The sequence below is a fragment of the Macaca mulatta genome, chromosome 16 (assembly GCF_049350105.2).
Source record: "Macaca mulatta isolate MMU2019108-1 chromosome 16, T2T-MMU8v2.0, whole genome shotgun sequence".
Classification (NCBI taxonomy): Eukaryota; Metazoa; Chordata; class Mammalia; order Primates; family Cercopithecidae; genus Macaca; species Macaca mulatta.
Window position 1 is genome coordinate 4,326,948 of NC_133421.1, and position 20,563 is coordinate 4,347,510.

At 54.6% G+C, this 20,563-nt stretch overlaps 1 protein-coding gene across 2 annotated transcripts in view; it reads left to right on the forward strand.

Moving 5' to 3' along the window:
• RAP1GAP2 (RAP1 GTPase activating protein 2) overlaps window positions 1-20,563 on the forward strand; it is a 299,993-nt gene that overhangs the window by 11,245 nt on the left and 268,185 nt on the right. For both annotated transcript variants that reach the window (XM_077969813.1, XM_077969814.1), the window contains exon 2: window positions 3,611-3,727. In XM_077969813.1, the coding sequence (XP_077825939.1) occupies window positions 3,611-3,727 (117 nt within the window). The remainder of the gene's footprint in view (window positions 1-3,610; window positions 3,728-20,563) is intronic.

Consider the following 20,563-nt stretch of genomic DNA (forward strand, 5'->3'; position numbering starts at 1 on the left):
GAGGCCAAAGCAGGCGAATCACAAGGTCAGGAGTTCAAGCCCCGCTTGGCCAACATGGTGAAAACTTGTCTGTACTAAAAATACAAAAAATTAGCTGGGCGTGGTGGCGGGCACCTGTAATCCCAGGTACTTGGGAGGCTGAGGCAGGAGAATTGCTTGAACCCAGGAGGTGGAGGTTGCAATGAGCCGAGATCACGCCGTTGTACTCCAGCCCGGGTGACAGAGTGAGACCCCGTCTAAAAAAAAAAAAAGAAAAGAAAGTGGAGCCCTCATGAATGGGATTAGTGTCAGTACACGAAGACGCATAAGAAGGATGCTCTGTGTCCCTGCCACGTGAGGATGCAATGGGCGTCCGCACGCCAGGAAGAGGGCCCTCACCAGGCACTGGCGCCTCAACCTTAGGACGCCCCAGCCTCCAAAACTGAGAGATACATTTCTGTCATTTAAGCCATGCGGTCTATGCTATTTGATTGTAGCAGCCGCAACTGTCTAACAGGGTCCTCCTTATCTTGTCCTTTGGAGCTCAGCTCAAACTGCCTCTCCCCGGGAGGACTTATGGGAAGTCCCCTCCCCCAGCGAATCCCCTGTGCCCCACTGGGCAACGTCAGGGCAGCTGCACAGTGTTTTCTTTGTCATGGCACTTCATCCAGTTTGTAGTGATACAGACAGACAGGCAGGCAGCGCCCCGAGTCTTCTCCCACGTTAAAGATTTGGAATTGGTGGCCAGGCGTGATGGCTCACGCCTGTAATCCCAGCACTTTGGGAGGCTGAGGTGGGTGGATCACGAGGTCAGGAGTTTGAGACCAGCCTGGCCAACATGGTGAAACCCTGTCTCCAGTAAAAACACACAAATTAACCGGGTGTGGTGACAGGTGCCTGTAATCCCAGCTGCTCAGGAGGCTGAGACAGGAGAATCACTTGAACCTCGGTGGCAGAGGTTGCAGTGAGTCGAGAGCATGCCACTGCACTCCAGCCTGGGCGACAGAGTGAGACTCTGTCTCAAAAAAAAAAAAAAAAAGTTGGAATAGGTAATCTCTCTCCTGTAGGAGAAGATACGTTGTGAAAAGGTCACTTTCCCATGCCCTCATCCACCCTCTTCTCTCTTCCCCCAACCCAGGAGGTGACTTTTATTAGCTTTTGTGTCTCCAGAGCGTCTCTAGGTAAAGATAAGCGAGTATGAATTCCTGCTTTATTCCCTCCCCACTTTTTAACGTCCATAACCCATGAGGCCCCGCACTTGATTTTTTTTCCTCTGAACAATGTGCCTTGGAGATCTTGGCAGGATAGCAAATGGGAACACCCTCATTTACAACATGTTTTATGGCCGCACATGGCTTTACTATATGGATGCACCATAATTTAGTTAGCTCCCTACTGGAGGGTGCATGGGTCACCCCCAGTCTTTTGCTATTACAGACAATCCCACAGCAAACACTGTCCACTTGCTGGAATCCCTAGATACATTTCCCAAAGAGGGAATTATTGGGTTAAAAGGGAAACACATTTGGAATTCAGACAGATGTTGTCAGGTTGTCCTCCAAAGCGGTTGTACCAAGTGACATTCCCAGTGGTAATGTATCAGAGTGCCTGTTTGTAATTATACATTTATTTATGTGATTACTGGATGGTTTCTCTCCCCACAGGATGGCAGGGACTATGTCAGTTTTGTTTATCATCATAGGCACTCAATAAATGTTGAATTAGGCTGGGCATGATGGCATATGCCTGTAATCCCAGAACTTTGGGAGGTCAAGGTGGGCAGATCACCTGAGGTCAGCAATTCGAGACCAGCCTAGCCAACATGGTGAAACTCCATCTCTACTAAAAATACAAAAATTATTCGGGCATGGTAGTGGGTGCCTGCAATTCCAGCTACTCAGGAGACCGAGGGAGTAGAATCATGTGAACCCAGGAGGCGGAGGTTGCAGTGAGCTGAGATCAAGCCATTGCACTCTAGCCTGGGTGACAAGAGCAAAACTCTGTCTCAAAAAAAAAAAAAAAAAAGTTGAATTAATGTGAGTTAATGAATAGATTCATGGTTCTTCCAGGAGGGGTTGGCCAGGGTAGGAGGCAGACCACCTTCCTTTAGTGTTCACTGTGCCCGGCCCAGCTTCCCTGATCCTTCCAGAGGACAGCTGGGACCCTGGGAGAGACCCTGGAGGTTCTGGAAGACCTAATCCTGACTGCTGACTCCTAACCCCTGCTCCAGAGCAGCCCTTCTCCTGCTGTGAAATCAAGAATTCCATGGCTGGGCATGGTGGCTCACTCCTGTAAGCCCAGCACTTTGGGAGGCCCGGGCAGGAGGATCACTTGAGGCCAGGAGTTCAAGACCAGCCTGGGCAACATAGCAAGATCCTGTCTCTACAAAAAATGTAAAAAGAAAATTAGCTGGGTGGGGTGGCTTGTGCCTATAGTCCTAGCTACTCAAGATGCCGAGGCGAGAGGATTGCTTGAGCCCACAAGTTGGAGGCTGCTGTGTACTATAATTGTGTCACTGTACTCTAGCCTGGATGAGAAAGTGAAACTATGTCTCTTAAAAAAAAAAAAAAAAGGCTGGGCATGGTGACTCATGCCTGTAATCCCAGCACTGTGGGAAGCTGAGGCGGGCGGATCACGAGGTCAGGAGATCAAGACCATCCTGGCTAACATGGTGAAACCCCGTCTCTACTAAAAATACAAAAAAATTAGCCATGCGTGGTGGCGGGCGCCTGTAGTCCCAGCTACTCGGAGGCTGAGGCAGGAGAATGGCGAGAACCTGGGAGGCGGAGCTTGCAGTGAGCCAAGATCGCGCCACTGCACTCCAGCCTGGGCGACAGAGCGAGACTCCGTCTCAAAATAAATACATAAACAACAACAAAAAAAAAAAAAAAAAAAGAAAAGAAAAAATAAATAAGTTCAATGTCTTAGCCCTGTGAGGGGGCTTAGAGGGTGGACCCTTGTCTGATGCCTGAATTCCCTGCATGCCCTCTGCTTACATACCTCCAATGATGGGGAACTTACCCCTTCCAAGTGACTTATTTCAGCTCCAGACAACTAACTTTTAGAAAGCTTTTCCATCTACTGCCAGGCGCAGTGGTTCATGCCTGTAATCCCAGCACTTTGGGAGGCCGAGGCTGGTGGATCACCTGAGGTCAGGAATTTGAGACCAGCCTGGCCAACACAGTGAAACCCCATCTCTACTAAAAATACAAAAATTAGCCGGGCGTGGTGGCGGGCGCCTGTAATCCCAGCGACTCTGGAGGCTGAGGCAGGAGAATCGCCTGAACCCGGGAGGTGGAGCTTGCAGTGAGCCGAGATCGCGTCACTGCACTCCAGCCTGGGCGACAGAACGAGACTCCACCACAAAAAAAAAAAAAAAAAAAAAAAAGGAAGAAAGAAAAAAGAAAAGAAAACTTTTCCATTTATTGAGTTGAAATCTGATCTTTCTAGCTGCCTCCTCTTCAGGGAATCTTAATGGTGGCCCTCTGGAAACAGGACTTTCTGACAGATGAGCAGGAGGGATGTTTGGAAACGGGTATCCCTCAGCAGTTCTCCGGCTAGCAGGGCTGACTCTCCCAAGGAGCTCTGCAGAGCTCTGTCACCTCCTCACTCTCTCTTGTCCCGCCCACAGGTACGTGCAGGAAGGGCGGTTCCGAATCGAGGAGAGGACGCTGACAGCCTTCCAGTGGCTCTACAGCCCGCAGCAGCATCGCATCCTCAGCCGGGCCGACCTCGAGTCTCCCTCCAGGTAAACGGGTCTTCTGCCTTCACCCTGACATTCTTTGGCCTCGGTCCGGGCCCCTCAGCTGGTACTTACGAAGCGAGCTCCACACTGGTCCGCAAATCCACCATGCGGAACTTTGCCCTCAGTGATGGGGAGGCTTTCTAGGAGAGAATTTATCAGCCTGGATGCTTGTCACACCTCGAATGCACTGAGCAGCTCACTGCCTCTGCTTTCTCCTCTATAAAATGGATAGGATCATACTTTCCCTGCCTTCTCTTGGGAGATGATAAGTCTCCAGTGACATATGACTGCAGAGATTTACAAAGCCTGGAGATCGGTCGGGCTCAGTGGCTCATGCCTGTAATCCCAGCACTTTGGGGGGCGAAGGCAGGTGGATCCTTTGAGGTCAAGAGTTCAAGACCAGCCTGTCCAACATGGTGAAAACTCATCTCTACTAAAAATACAAAAATTAGCTGAGCGTGGTGGCACATGCCTGTAATCCCAGCTACTCGGGAGGCTGAGACAGGAGAATCTCTTGAACCCTGGAGGCAGAGGTTGCAGTGAGCCGAGACTGCGCCACTGCACTCCAGCCTGGGCAACAGTGGGAGACTGTCTCAAAAAACAAACAAGCAAACAAACAAACAAAACGAAGCAAAAGACCAAAGACTGGAGATCCTGGTTCCTCCCTCTCTGGAGGGAGAGTGGCAGGTAAATTTGCTGGGCACCCCCTGCTTTGACCTGGAGTCAGCCTTGCCTTCTTTGTCCGCCTTCTTAGACATGCCAGAGATTCCAGCTGGGATCCTGAGTCTGGGTGGGGAGCTGGAAGGTGAGGGCTTTTCCTGACCCAGATCCTTGCTCTAAGACCCCTGCCCACTCTTCCCCTAGCACTGGACACGTGTGGCCACCATCGGCACTCACGACAGAGGCATCCTGGTAACCCTTCTGCAGCCACAGCCCTTCCCAAGGCCTCTGTCACACCCGACCCTGGGCATTTCTTTCCACTTTCCCCATCAAAGCCATTTTTTTTGTTGGTTTTGTTTTGTTTTTTAGATGGAGTTTCACTCTTGTCACTCAGACTGGAGTACAATGGCGCGATCTTGGCTCACTGCAACTTCTGCCTCCTGGAGGCGATTCTCCTGCCTCAGCCTCCCGAGGAGCTGGGATGACAGATGCCACCACCATGCCTGACTAATTTTTGTATTTTTAGTAGAGTCAGGGTTTCACCATCTTGGCCAGGCTGGTCTCGAACTCCTGATCTCAGGTGATCCACCCACCTTGGCCTCCCAAAGTGCTGGGGTTATAGGCGTGAGCCACTGCACCCAGCCATATAACTTCAGATTTCATATATGGGAAGGCTACATGCCAGAGGACTTGAAGAAGAGTCTGCCAGATAGTCACTGAGATAAGTGACTGAATTCATTTTTGTGATAGAATATTAATTTTTTTTTAAGAGATAGGGTCTGACTGTGTTGCCCATGCTGGCCTTGAACCCCTGGGCTCAAGTGATCCTCCTGACTCAGCCACAATAGTTTTTTTTTTTTTTTGAGGTGGGGTTTCGCTCTTGTTGCCCAAGCTGGAGTGCAGTGGCACGATTTCGGCTCACTGCAGCCTTCACCTCCAGGGTTCAAGTGATTCTCCTCCCTCAGTCTCCTGAATAGCTGGGATTACAGGCATGTGGCACCATGCCCAGCTAATTTTTTTGTATTTTTAGTAGAGACGGGGTTTTGCCATGTTGGTCAGGCTGGTCTCGAACTCCTGACCTCAGATGATCTACCCACCTCTGCCTACCAAAGTGCTGGGATTACAGGCATGAACACAATAGTTTTTAATTATTTTATTTAATTTATTTTGAGACAGGGTCTCACTCTGTCACACAGAGCTGGACTGCAATGGGGTGATCACGGCTCACTACAGCCTCAAACTTTGGGGCTCAAGTAATCCTCCTGTTCAGCCTTCTGAGTAGCTGGGACTACAGGCATGCACCACCTTGTGTGGCTAATTTATTTCATTTTATTCTTATTTTTGTAGAAATGGGGTTTTCCTATGTTGCCCAGGCTGGTCAACTCCTAGGTTCAAGCCATTCTCCTGCCTCTGCCTCCCAAAGTGCTGGGATTACAGATGTCAGCCACTGTGCCCAGCCAATAGTTATTTTTTTAGTTCCTGTTTTGTGTCATGCAAATGCTTGGCAGGAATAAATTGATTTAATCTTCATAGCAATGCTATGATCTAGGTACTATTGTTGTCCTCGTTTTTCAGATGAGGAAACTGAGGCGCAGAGCTTAAGTCGCAGCTAGTGAGTGGCAGTGCCCCCAACTACTATGCACACTGCCTCTCAGAGAATGAGGTTTGTACTTGAAGTGGGGGGAAAGGGGCGGTAATTTCTTTTTCTTTTCCTTTCCTTTTCTTTTCTTTTTTTTTTTTTTTGAGATGGAGTCTCGCTCTGTCGCCCAGGCTGGAGTGCAGTGGCTGGATCTCAGCTCACTGCAAGCTCCGCCTCCCGGGTTCACGCCATTCTCCTGCCTCAGCCTCCCCAGTAGCTGGGACTACAGGCGCCCGCCACCTCGCCCGGCTAGTTTTTTGTATTTTTCAGTAGAGACGGGGTTTCACCGTGTTCGCCAGGATGATCTGGATCTCCTGACCTCGTGATCCGCCCGTCTCGGCCTCCCAAAGTGCTGGGATTACAGGCTTGAGCCACCGCGCCCGGCTTTTCTTTTTTTTTTTTTTTTGAGACGGAGTTTCGCTCTTGTTGCCCAGGCTGGAGTGCAAGAGCATGATCTCGGCTCACCACAACCTCCATTTCCCAGGTTCAAGAGATTCTCCTGCCTCAGCCTCCTGAGTAGCTGGGATTACAGGCATGTGCCACCATAGCCAGCTAATTTTGTATTTTTAGTAGAGACAGGGTTTCCCCATGTTGGCTGGGCTGGTCTCGAACTCCCGACCTCATGATCTGCCCGCTTCGACCTCTCAAAGTGCTCAGATTACAGGCGTGAGCCACTGTGCCCAACCTCTTTACAAAGAACAAGAAGGTGGTGTCCGGAAACTACAGATGGGTGGACTCAGCATCGGTCCTAGTCAAGTTCCAGAGTCAGTTATTAAACAGGAGGTTTGGGGGCACTTAGAAAAGGAAGACGTGGACAATCAACATCGGTGAGTGGGTTCCTTAAGAACTCACCCTACTAGGGGAAGCATTTTTGCTTTTCTTTTTTTTTGAGATGGAGTCTTGCTCTGTCGCTCAGGCTGGAGTGCAGTGGCACGATCTTGGCTCACTGCAAGCTCTGCCTCCTGGGTTTATGCCATTCTCCTGCCTCAGCCTCCCAAGTAACTGGGACTACAGGTGCCCACCGCCATGCCTGGCTATTTTTTGTGTTTTTAGTAGAGACGGGGTTTCACCATGTTAGCCAGGATGGTCTCGATCTCCTGACCTGGTGATCCGCCCGCCTCAGCCTCCCAAAGTGTTGGGATTACAGGTGTCAGCCACCGCGCCAGGCCAGCTTTTTGCTTTTCTGATTAGTTTTCTAGACTCAAAATTAGACCTAGGGGTGGAGCAGGAGATTGTGGCAAGCAGTTGTTCTTTCTTCCTGTGGTCAGGGCCTTGCAGATGACACGGAGCCACGTGGGCAGGGGGATGGGACAGCTAAGGAGGTTGGTGATTGGACTGCCATCAGCTGAGTTCTACTCAGTGTGTGTATTCATTTATTTATTTGTTTATTTATTTATTTTGAGACGGAGTCTCACTCTGTCACCTAGGCTGGAGTGCAGTGGCGCGATCTTGGCTCACTACAAGTTCCGCTCCCCCCCGCCCCCCCCCCGCCGGGTTCATGCGATTCTCCTGCCTCAGCCTCCTAAGTAGCTGGGACTACAGGTGCCCGCTGCCACGCCCGGCTAATTTTTTGTAGTTTTAGTAGAGATGGCGTTTCAACATGTTAGCCAGGACGGTCTGGATCTCCTGACCTCGTGATCTGCCCGCCTCAGCCTCCCAAAGTGCTGGGATTACAGGCGTGAGCCACCGCGCCTGGCTACTCAGTGTGTTTAAAGGTGGTTTGGTGAGGAATGGCGTGGCCAGTGTGCTGGCGACATTGCTGATGGCAGGAACCTGGGTACCATTCCAGCAGGCAAGATGGCAGAATTGGGACCCAAAGTGCCCTGGAAGCTGAATTCCAGATCCAAGTCCAGTAGATACTATTCATTCATTCATTCATTTTAGCAAGGAACCTCACAGTAGATAGTATTTATTTATTTATTTATTCTTTTTTGAGACAGTTTCACTCCTGCCGCTCAGGCTGGAGTGCAATAGTGCCATTGCAACTCGCTGCAACCTCCACCTCCCGGGTTCAAGCAATTCTCCTGCCTCAGCCTCCTCTGTAGCTGGCATTACAGGTGCCCGCAACGATGCCCAGCTAATTTTTGTAGTTTTAGTAGAGACGGGGGTTTCACCATGTTGGCTAGGCTGGTCTCAAACTCCTGCCCTCAGGTGATCTGCCAGCCTCGACCTGCCAAAGTGCTGGGATTACAGGCATGAACCACCGCGCCTGGCCCGGTAGTAGACACAATTTAATAGGGGTAAAGGATAAATGTATTTTGGTTTCTAATCCTGTCTGCACCTGGGCAGCAGAGTGAAGGAATCAAAATTGTCTGAAGGGTTCCCATGGAGTAGAAGCTTGCGTAAGGCCCCATGTGTTAGGTGTGTACCAAAGGAAATGCTTATGTTTTGAGGCTCAGGGCAGCATCCAGAGTGAGGGAAGGGAAGGTCCTGCTGTTCTGAGGCCAAGGCTCTATAAGGAATGCTCCTTTGGTTGTTCATTTATTTGGTGGGCATGGATTGAACACCGTTCCTCTGCCAGACATTGTGCCAGGTGTTTCCCTTGAACAACTGAGCAGTAGTATTTCTGGGTGATGGAATGGGCTGCTGATAGGACTATGGGCTGGTCACCCCTGCTATCCTTTCTTTTTTTTTTCTTTTGAGATGTAGTCTTGCTCCATTACCCAGGCTGGAGTGCAGTGGTATGATCTGGGCTCTCTGCAACCTCCGCCTCCCGGTTCCAGTGATTCTTCTGTCTCAGCCTCCCGAGCAGCTGGGACTACAGGTGCCTGCCACCATGCCCAGCTAATTTTTGTATTTTTAGTAGAGACGGGGTTTCACCATGTTGGCCAGGCTGGTCTTGAATTCCTGACCTCAGGTGATCCACCCACCTTAGCCTCCCAAAGTACTGAGATTACAGGCGTGAGCCACCGCACCTGGCCAGCCACCATGCCTGGCCTCCCTGCTATCTACTTTTTTTTCCCCCAAGATGGAGTCTTGCTCTGTCGCCCAGGCTGGAGTGCAGTGACACGATCTCAGCTCACTACAACCTCCGCCTCCCGGATTCGAGCAATTCTTCTGCCTCAGCCTCCTGAGTAGCTGGGATTACAGGTATGCACAAATACGCCCTGCTAATTTTTTTTTTTTTTTTGTATTTTTAGAAGAGACGGGGGTTTCACCATATTGACCGAGTTGGTCTCGAACTCCTAACCTCAAACGATCCACCTGCCTCAGCCTCCCAAAGTACTAGGATTACAGGCGTGAGGCACCGCGGCCAGCCACCTTGCCTGGCCTCCCTGCTATCCTTTCTTTCTCCCACAACTATCCATTGTGATCCTGCTCTGGGTCAGGCCCTCAAGGAAGACCAGGGTACTGCCTCCATGGGCCACACATCCTGGTGGGAGAGACAGACAATAAACATGTAAACGCAGTGACAAGAGAATTTCCCAACATGACCGGTGTGCTGAAAAACTCACGCAGGGCATCGAGATAATGAGCAGCCAGTGGGTGTGTGGAGACTCTGGAAAAGGTGGAAGACCTCTCCAAGAAAGTGACATTTGAACTGAGTCCTGAAGGGCACAGGGGCGACCATACAAAGAAGCTGCTGGTGAGAGGTGTTGAGTGGGTGGTGGGGAGGGGGCACAGGGCGTGGGGTGGAAGAGTCCTTCTGCAGGGGGAGCAGCAAGTGAAAGGCTGTTCTAGAAGCAGAAGGCCATTGTAGCCAGAGCAGAGTCATGACCGACAGGGTCATGAGGCCACGACCCACAGACAGAAGCGAAGATTTCCGTGCAATTAAAGGAATGGCTTTCTAGCACTTAGAGCTGCCTGAGGATGGCGTGGGCTCCCCCGAGGAAGAGAACTTCCCATCACTGGGAGTGTGCAAGCCATAGTCAAAGGCCGCTCTCCGTGGAGGTTATCGAGGATGAGACTCAAGCTTCCCAAAGGCTGGCTAGAGGACCCTTCGTTCCTTCATCCCCTTCACCTTCAGGAGCATCCTTGGTCTGGCGGAAGCTGGGGGAATGTCTGTGGAGTGCATGGATGAAAGTTCCAAGCCGAGCGCGGTGGCTCATGCCTGTCATCCCACCACTTTGGGAGGCCGAGGCGGGCGGATCACCTGAGGCCAGGAGTTCGAGACCGGCCTGGCCAACATGGCGAAACCCCGTCTCTACTAAAAATACAAAAAGTAGCCGGGTATGGTAGCGGGTGCCTGTAGTCCCGGCTACTGGGCAGGCTGAGGCACGAGAATCGCTTGAACCCGGGAGGCGGAGGTTGCAGTGAGCCGAGATCGCGCCACTGCACTCCAGCCTGGGGGACAGAGCAAGATTCTGTCTCAAAAAAATCCAGTCTCCAGATCCCAGGCAGCGGGGAGTTTCAGGGGTCTGAGCAGCCCTGGAGACTCGCAGCATAGCACTCTGTACCCCGTCCCGGGTCCCGCGCAACGCAGAGCTAGAGGGAGCCCCAGAGTATCTTCCTCAGTAGATCAGGAGCCCCCAGGCCTCACGGCACCTCCGTTCCCCATTGCCCCCGTTGCATCTTCCAGGAACCCCTGGAGGGCAGGCTGCTCCTTCTCTCCCCGGGTCCTCTGGGCGCACCTGCCCCGCCCCGCGCCTTTGTTCCGGAGGAGCCGCCTTGGGCAGCCCCCAGGGCTCTCAGGACCCGCTGTACCCTCCGCCACTGCCTCCCGGTGCCTGCCCCTCCGCCCCCTCTCCGCGGCTGCGCCAGACGATCCGCAGCGGCACAGGGACCAGGGCGCGCCCCGGGTGGCGGAGGCGCGGCGACGGCGGGAGCTGGAGGACCCCTGACCCTGGATCGGCGCGGGCTCCGGCTGCGCGTGCGCGGCGGTGGCGGCGGGGGGCGCCAGGTGTGCGGGCGGCTGCGGCTGCGGAGGGCGCGGCTTTGTGCGCTGGGGCCGGGCCGGGGTGCGCGCGTGCGCGGCGGGGCTGTTGCGAGGGACCCCGCCGCCCCGGAGGAAGAGGAGGAGGGGGCTGGGCCGAGGGTGGGGGCGACCGCAGGGACCGAGGTGCCCTTCGCTCCGGGTCCGGAGGCAGCCGCGCGCCAGGCGGCGCAGAAGGTCAGTGGTCCCCGGGGCTGGGATTCCGCAGCCAGGCTGGATCGGGACGTGCGTCCTGGTGTGACTGACGGGGAATCGGAGCGTGTGTAGAGTGTGAACGCGTGTGTTTGCAGACAGACACCGGCACGTATGGACGGCGCGAGCCGGTGCTGCGATCCCGCGGAGCCATCCGGCGTCACGGGCTGTGCTGGGGAGGTGGGGTGACCGTCCTCAGAAACCCCCGCGGGTGGGGCGCTGCTTACACGTCCACCTATAGGGTGTGTGTGCGTGCGTGAGGTGTGCAGCCCCTGTCAGAGTCTGGCGAGAGAAGCTGACCGGCAAGGAGGTCAGAGATGGGCTGTTTACAGGTGGCGGTAGAAGGAAAACAGCCAGGAACCCCAGGAGAACCCTGGAGCTGGGCTGGAAACCCCCCCATCCCATCCTCGCTCCAGCCTGTGCCTGTTGCAGGGAGAGGAGCTAGGGTGGTGGGGTGCCGGCTGAGAGGCCTTCAGGGATCTTTGGGAGCGGGGCCCGATTCCAGCCTGATCCTCATTTCCAGAGGCCTGGATGGGTGTGGGGGTGCCGGCCCTGGCTGGGGAGTCTAGGGCAGGCGTGTGTTCAGGAGACCTCAGGGGTCCGTGTAGACTGTCCTCTGGCTTTGCTGGCACCAGGCGCTGTGTGTCTGGACCTGGGAGCTGGCTGAGGGATCCCCTTCCTTCCTCTCATTTGTTTTCTATAGCTGCCCCTACATCCTTGTTAACAAACCTGAAGGGCACTTATATGCCAGTGGGGTTTGCTGGGATGTGCCCTGTTGAGCGGCTCTTATCAGAGAAGCCTCCATGGGAATGAGAGAGTTGTCCTGAGCCAGGTGCCAGGGCTCTCGGGTTCTTTGCCTGTTTTGTGACCCTGGGGCCATCCCTCAAGCCCTATAGGCCTCAGTTTCCCATAGTGCTCTGCCCTCCCCCTTCTTCCTGTTGCGGGGTGGGGAATAAACAGCTCGCACAGCTGCCTGGGGCCGGGAGGCTGGGAGGCGGGGAGTGACTCAGGGCCTGTGAGGTCTTGGGCAGTAATATTTCAGGGGAAAGTCCTGGCACATCCTTTTGACTTGGGCAGGAGTTGGGCGAGGCTCTGCCCTCACCTCCAAACTGTGGTGCTGGGTTTTCTGAGTCCTGCGGTGGGGTGGGGTGGGCGTCTGTTGGATCTGGCTGCTCAGGCTTCAGGAAGCTGCCTCTGGTCCCTCCTTCCTTCCCAGATGTCAAGGAGTTGGAGAGGGATGGGGCTGGGGGGCCTGGCCGCGGGGTGGGATGTCGGGGCTGGAGCTGAAGAACTACAGCAGCCACTCTTGGTCCCTGTGTTTGGTGTTACTGAGCGGAGAGAGATTCTAAGCTCAGGTAGGGTCGGGGCGGGTCTAAGTGGGACTGCTCAGCTCAGCATGTTGAGGCGATTTGGTGGGAGGTGGCCTCCGCTCCAGAGAAGAGGACCCTGCTGCTGGAGGCGCGCTTGCAGCCCTCCTCACCCTCTTTCCCATGACCCTCTCTGATCAACTTTGGCTGAGCCACCATGGCTCAGAACGACTTGAGCCTTGAGGGAAAGGGACCCTGGCAGGGATGGGGGTGGTGGCAGGGTCACATAGTGGTTAAGCATGAAGGCCCTGGTGTCACTCAGACCTGGGTGTGAGTCCCAGCTCCACCACCTACTGCTGTGGCTGCACCTGCATTCCCCTCCATGGGAGCCTGAGAGAAAGGCTTGCAGGCCATGGCTTATTTGGGAAGCGATCTCAGAAAACAAGGACGAGGACAGCGGATTTGAAGGAGAGGAAGGGGAAGCAACTATTTGATTATTCCCACCGCTCTCCTGGGCGGTGTCCCGAGGAGCCTTACAGACAGAACTGCTCTGCTGGGGAGAGAAACAGGGAAGCATTTACCCATTAGCTCCGTCCCCTGCCGGACAAAGGTGGCTCCGTGGACATTCACTCCCGTGTGGACTTCCAGATTGCACACGTGTGGGGCCCAAGTGGTTTCCTGTGGGTATTCCACACGGCAGCTTCCAAGAAGGTCCGGCATGACCTGACATGAAGCACTGTCACGTTGCTCCTGTAAGACGCTGCTTGGAGCCTGCAGGGACCTGGTCATGGCAGAAGTGTTTGGAGTGAGAGGTGGGGCCAGAAGGGCTGGAAGCAGCAAACTGAGGTGTCTAACACCGTGTGACCTTGGGCAAATTACCTGACTTCTCTGAGCCTTGGTTTCCTTAGCTGGGTGTTTTAAGTGTTAATGAGGCATGTATTGAATTTGTGAACATGCTGATGGGCCCACAGCAGGGGCTTCACCCGGGGTATTTCTGTATGGCCAGGAAGACCACACAGCCAGGGTGGCTCAGATAGTCATTCATTCCAGTGGAGGTGGGCCCGCATAAGATAACCTCTAAAGACTCCTCCCGGTCATGGGACCTGGGGCTCCGGGGCGAGGCTGCTGACCTGGTCAGTTCCTCTAGGACTGTGGCCCAGTTTCCCAGACCTCCTGAATGCTTCCATTTCACAGCCTGTGAATTGGAGTCAGCGACGTCCTGCTCCTGGGCTGGCCACTCAGGGGTACCTCTTCCTGGGCTCTGCCCCAGGAGGACAAAGAAACCAGCACTGGGCAGAGGAGGGCGAGGCGAGTGGGGGGCTCAGAAGCAGGTGCTTGAAGGAGGAGTGGAGGGAGGGTGGATGCTGGCATTTCTGGCATTGGGAGCTGGCATATGGTCATGGGCATGGGTCTGGGCCATAGTCAGTGGGGGAGGACAAGGCAGGGGGCTGGGGGAGTGCAGGAAAGGAAGGTGAGCCGGTTGACAGAAGGTGGCCAAGAAGGATGGAAGAGACGGTCGGAGAGTAGGTTGGGCAGCCTTGGGGTGTGGGGATTCACAGCGTCTGGGGTGGTGATGACCAAATGGGAGGGTGATGGGGTGGCACGAAGGAAGGGAGGGCAGCAGGTGAGGTCTAGTTCAGGCTTCCTAGGGCGTAAGCTAGAGCAGGTTTCATGGTTCGTGGTACAGCATCCACAAGCCTCCTCATTCTTTTTTTTTTTTTTTTTTTTTTTTGAGACGGAGATTCCCTCTTGTTGTCCAGGATGGAGTGCAGCGGCGCAATCTCAGTTCACCGCAACCTCCGCCTCCTGGGTTCAAGTGATTCTCCTGTCTCAGCCTCCCAAGTAGCTGGAATTACAGGCATGTGCCACCACATCCTGCTAATTTTTGTATTTTTAGTAGAGACGGGGTTTCTCCATGTTGGTCAGGCTGGTCTTGAACTTCTAACTTCAGGTGATTCACCTACCCCGGCCTCCCAAAGTGCTGGGATGACAGGCGTGAACCACCACCCCTGGCCAAAGCCTCCTCATTCTTTTTTCCATGGTGTCCACCTGCCCCTCCCAGGCCACCACCCCCTTTGACAGGGGAGGAGCTGTCTGCAAACGCTTAGTTCCTGTTATGAGCGGTGGTTGGAGAAGGTCCGGAGGTGCCTTTGCCAAGGCCTGTTGCCATGGTGTCGTGGTGGGCCTTGTCTCCCTACCGTCTCCCATTTCTGAGCAATGTGCCACCCCTCCGGGAGAGGTCACAGAGTGGGGAAGGTGTCCAGCTGTCTCTTTGCTCATGCATAGCCAGCTCAGGCTGGCCTTACAAAGGTCACTGCGTTCATCCCTCTGCCTGCAGGCAAGGTCACACCCAGCCGACGCTGGGAGATGCAGCAGCCGCTGTCTTCATTACAGTCATTTAAAGTCTACTCCGATCTCTGCAATTTGTTTTTAATAAGTGTAATGAAAAATAAAGCAGTGATATCAGCCTATTCATCTGCTCCCCTTTTAAAGAGGGCATCTCATAGATGATCCTCTTCTTGTCCATACCTCTTTCAGTGCTTTTGTGCCTGTCCAGTAGGAAGTTCTTTCTCATGTCTGATGTCAGCCTGACATGCTGTACTGTTTTTGGGTGTGTTTTGCGTTTTTGATTTTCTATTTGTTGCAACCGTTCAGGGCTTCTAGATGGTTCTAAGGGGATTCCTGTCTACCTGCTCATGATCTGGAGCAGGTTCAGGGGCACCCAAGGCAGGTGTGATGCTAAGGCATGAATCATGCTTTGGGGGAACTGGCCTGAGACGAGGCTGTGCCCAGCCCCCGGCCCCGCCCATGCTCTGGTTCTGGACTCTTGCGGCTGTCAGGGCCAGCTCGTTCCCAGTCCTTTCCCTAGTTCAGATCCAGGATTACTGGCCTTCTTGGACCACGCTGGGCCTGCTGGTTTGGCTCTGCCAGGTCTGGGTCAGCAGATGGCAGCAGGCATGGGCACCTGGGGGACTCTGGCAGAGTCAGGGCCCTGCCGATTAGATGGCTGGTGGTGAGCAAGAGCCGGAGGGGAGAGACAGGGAGTGACAGCCAGTCGGGAACACTGAGGTGTGCCTGTGCATGCGGACACACCTGTGCTTGGCGTGCACGTGTGGGCCTGGAGGGCTTGTTGCTGGACTGCTGTGTCTGGACGTCTCTGGGTGGCTGTATGTGGTTCTTCTGAGCACGTCTCTGTGTGTGTGCACATCTCTGTGTGAGCACGTCTGTGTGTGCACGTCTGTGTGTGTGTGCACATCTGTATGTGTGCACGTCTGTGTGTGAGCACGTCTCTGTGTGTGTGAGCACGTCTGTGTGTGTGCACATCTGTATGTGTGCACGTCTGTGTGTGAGCACGTCTGTGTGTGAGCACGTCTGTGTGTGTGCACGTCTCTGTGTGTGTGTGCACGTCTCTGTGTGTGTGCACGTCTGTGTGTGTGTGCACGTCTCTGTGTGTGCACGTCTCTGTGTGTGAGCACGTCTGTGTGTGTGTGCACGTCTGTGTGTGTGTGCACGTCTGTGTGTGTGTGCACGTCTCTGTGTGTGTGAGCACGTCTCTGTGTGTGCACGTCTCTGTGTGAGCACGTCTGTGTGTGTGCACGTCTGTGTGTGTGTGCACGTCTGTGTGTGTGTGCACGTCTCTGTGTGTGCACGTCTGTGTGTGAGCACGTCTGTGTGTGTGAGCACGTCTCTGTGTGTGAGCACGTCTCTGTGTGTGCACGTCTGTGTGTGAGCACGTCTCTGTGTGTGCACGTCTGTGTGTGAGCACGTCTCTGTGTGTGAGCATGTCTGTGTGTGAGCACGTCTGTGTGTGTGTGCACGTCTCTGTGTGTGTGCACGTCTCTGTGTGTGCACGTCTCTGTGTGTGAGCACGTCTGTGTGTGTGCACGTCTCTGTGTGTGTGCACGTCTCTGTGTGTGAGCACGTCTGTGTGTGAGCACGTCTGTGTGTGAGCACGTCTGTGTGTGTGTGAGCACGTCTGTGTGTGTGTGCACGTCTCTGTGTGTGTGCACGTCTCTGTGTGTGAGCACGTCTCTGTGTGTGAGCACGTCTCTGTGTGTGCACGTCTCTGTGTGTGGCACGTCTGTGTGTGTGCACGTCTCTGTGTGTGAGCACGTCTGTGTGTGTGTGCACGTCTCTGTGTGTGAGCACGTCTGTGTGTGTGAGCACGTCTCTGTGTGTGTGCACGTCTCTGTGTGTGAGCACGTCTCTGTGTGTGCACGTCTCTGTGTGTGGCACGTCTGTGTGTGTGCACGTCTCTGTGTGTGAGCACGTCTGTGTGTGTGTGCACGTCTCTGTGTGTGAGCACGTCTGTGTGTGTGAGCACGTCTCTGTGTGTGAGCACGTCTCTGTGTCTGTGAGCACGTCTCTGTGTGTGAGCACGTCTCTGTGTGTGTGCACGTCTCTGTGTGTGAGCACGTCTGTGTGTGTGAGCACGTCTCTGTGTGTGAGCACGTCTCTGTGTGTGCACGTCTGTGTGTGTGTGCACGTCTCTGTGTGTGCACGTCTCTGTGTGTGTGCACGTCTCTGTGTGTGAGCACGTCTGTGTGTGTGCACGTCTCTGTGTGTGTGCACGTCTCTGTGTGTGCACGTCTCTGTGTGTGTGCACGTCTGTGTGTGTGAGCACGTCTGTGTGTGTCAGCACGTCTCTGTGTGTGAGCACGTCTCTGTGTGTGCACGTCTCTGTGTGTGTGCACGTCTCTGTGTGTGAGCACGTCTGTGTGTGTGAGCACGTCTCTGTGTGTGAGCACGTCTCTGTGTGTGCACGTCTCTGTGTGTGTGCACGTCTCTGTGTGTGAGCACGTCTGTGTGTGTGAGCACGTCTCTGTGTGTGAGCACGTCTCTGTGTGTGCACGTCTCTGTGTGTGTGCACGTCTCTGTGTGTGCACGTCTCTGTGTGTGCACGTCTCTGTGTGTGTGCACGTCTCTGTGTGTGCACGTCTCTGTGTGTGAGCACGTCTCTGTGTGTGCACGTCTCTGTGTGTGTGCACGTCTCTGTGTGTGCACGTCTCTGTGTGTGTGCACGTCTCTGTGTGTGCACGTCTCTGTGTGTGAGCACGTCTGTGTGTGTGAGCACGTCTCTGTGTGTGAGCACGTCTGTGTGTGTGAGCACGTCTCTGTGTGTGAGCACGTCTCTGTGTGTGTGCACGTCTCTGTGTGAGCACGTCTCTGTGTGTGTGCACGTCTCTGTGTGTGAGCACGTCTGTGTGTGTGTGCACGTCTCTGTGTGTGCACGTCTCTGTGTGTGCACGTCTCTGTGTGTGAGCACGTCTCTGTGTGTGTGCACGTCTGTGTGTGTGTGCACGTCTCTGTGTGTGAGCACGTCTCTGTGTGTGCACGTCTGTGTGTGAGCACGTCTCTGTGTGTGTGCACGTCTCTGTGTGTGTGCACGTCTGTGTGTGGCACGTCTGTGTGTGTGGCACGTCTCTGTGTGAGCACGTCTCTGTGTGTGAGCACGTCTCTGTGTGTGCACGTCTCTGTGTGTGCACGTTTGTGTGCGTGTGCACGTCTCTGTGTGTGAGCACGTCTCTGTGTGTGCACGTCTGTGTGTGTGTGCACGTCTCTGTGTGTGAGCACGTCTGTGTGTTTGCACGTCTGTGTGTGTGTGCACGTCTCTGTGTGTGAGCACGTCTGTGTGTGGCACGTCTGTGTGTGTGCACGTCTGTGTGTGTGAACACGTCTGTGTGTGTGTGCACGTCTGTGTGTGTGTGCACGTCTCTGTGTGTGAGCACGTCTGTGTGTGTGCACGTCTGTGTGTGTGTGCACGTCTCTGTGTGTGAGCACGTCTCTGTGTGTGTGCACGTCTCTGTGTGTGAGCACATCTCTGTGTGTGTGCACGTCTGTGTGTGTGTGCACGTCTGTGTGTGTGAGCACGTCTGTGTGTGTGTGCACGTCTCTGTGTGTGAGCACGTCTCTGTGTGTGTGCACGTCTCTGTGTGTGAGCACGTCTGTGTGTGGCACGTCTGTGTGTGTGGCATGTCTCTGTGTGAGCACGTCTCTGTGTGTGAGCACGTCTCTGTGTGTGCACGTCTCTGTGTGTGTGAGCACGTCTCTGTGTGTGCACGTCTCTGTGTGTGAGCACGTCTGTGTGTGAGCACGTCTCTGTGTGTGCACGTCTCTGTGTGTGAGCACGTCTGTGTGTGAGCACGTCTCTGTGTGTGAGCACGTCTGTGTGTGTGTGCACGTCTGTGTGAGCACATCTCTGTGTGTGTGCACGTCTGTGTGTGTGTGCACGTCTCTGTGTGTGTGCACGTCTCTGTGTGTGAGCACGTCTGTGTGTGAGCACGTCTCTGTGTGAGCACGTGTCTGTGTGTGCACGTCTGTGTGTGTGTGCATGTCTCTGTGTGTGAGCACGTCTCTGTGTGTGAGCACGTCTGTGTGTGTGTGCACGTCTCTGTGTGTGAGCACGTCTCTGTGTGTGCACGTCTCTGTGTGTGCACGTCTCTGTGTGTGTGCACGTCTCTGTGTGAGCACGTCTCTGTGTGTGAGCACGTCTGTGTGTGAGCACGTCTCTGTGTGTGCACGTCTCTGTGTGTGCACGTCTCTGTGTGTGAGCACGTCTCTGTGTGTGCACGTCTCTGTGTGTGCACGTCTCTGTGTGTGAGCACGTCTGTGTGTGAGCACGTCTCTGTGTGTGAGCACGTCTGTGTGTGGCACGTCTGTGTGTGTGGCACGTCTCTGTGTGTGGCACGTCTGTGTGTGTGTGCACGTCTCTGTGTGTGTGCACGTCTGTGTGTGTGAGCACGTCTGTGTGTGTGTGCACGTCTGTGTGTGTGAGCACGTCTGTGTGTGTGCACGTCTCTGTGTGTGAGCACGTCTGTGTGTGAGCACGTCTCTGTGTGTGAGCACGTCTGTGTGTGTGTGCACGTCTCTGTGTGTGAGCACGTCTCTGTGTGTGTGCACGTCTCTGTGTGTGCACGTCTCTGTGTGAGCACGTCTGTGTGTGTGTGCACGTCTGTGTGTGTGAGCACGTCTCTGTGTGTGTGCACGTCTGTGTGTGTGAGCACGTCTGTGTGTGTGTGCACGTCTCTGTGTGTGTGAGCACGTCTGTGTGTGAGCACGTCTCTGTGTGTGCACGTCTCTGTGTGAGCACGTCTGTGTGTGTGTGCACGTCTGTGTGTGTGAGCACGTCTCTGTGTGTGTGCACGTCTGTGTGTGTGAGCACGTCTGTGTGTGTGTGCACGTCTGTGTGTGTGAGCACGTCTGTGTGTGTGTGCATGTCTCTGTGTGTGTGAGCACGTCTGTGTGTGTGCACGTCTCTGTGTGAGCACGTCTGTGTGTGTGAGCACGTCTGTGTGTGAGCACGTCTCTGTGTGAGCACGTCTGTGTGTGTGAGCACGTCTGTGTGTGTGGCACGTCTCTGTGTGTGAGCACGTCTCTGTGTGTGAGCACGTCTGTGTGTGTGTGCACGTCTGTGTGTGTGAGCACGTCTCTGTGTGTGAGCACGTCTGTGTGTGTGAACACGTCTCTGTGTGTGAGCACGTCTCTGTGTGTGAGCACGTCTGTGTGTGTGAGCACGTCTCTGTGTGGCACGTCTCTGTGTGGGCATTGTTGCGTGCTCTGGGTTGTTCATGGGTACTTTTCTCTGGATACGTGTGCCGGCCACCTCCTGGGTGTCTCCAGGGTTCTTGAGAGTGTGCCCATCTGGATGGCAGGTTTCCCTGCAGGGTTTCCTGCCCCCGCGGAGGCTCCCTTGAGTCGTCTGCCATGCCCCGTCCCGCCCTCTCTCCAGGCTTCCTTATCCTGTTCGTCCCTCTGTCTGAGGAAGTTGCTTCTCCCCCTCTGGCTGCGTGGGCGTCCACTGCCTTCTGGGCAGGGCCCGAAGAGGGACGGCAAGTCCAACCTCCAGCCCCATCCTCCCGAGCTCTGAGCTGAGGAGATGAGTCAGGGAGGGCTGCAGGGGGTGGGCAGAAATGGCCTGTGTGTCAGCACGCTGCAGGGAAGTGTGTGCTCCTGCCCGCCTCCACCTGATCCACCCTCAGTGGCATGTGCACCAGTGCACCTGTGATGCGGCTCCCTTACCTGGCTATTCATACTCTCTTCCCCAGTAGCCTTGGTTGGCACAGTTTCTGATGGGGAGCAGAGTGGTCACTGGGGCTCTGGGCATCCAATGGGGGCCTTGGCCTTAGCGTAATTCATCTCACCATAATCATTGGCGCTAATGGAGCTCT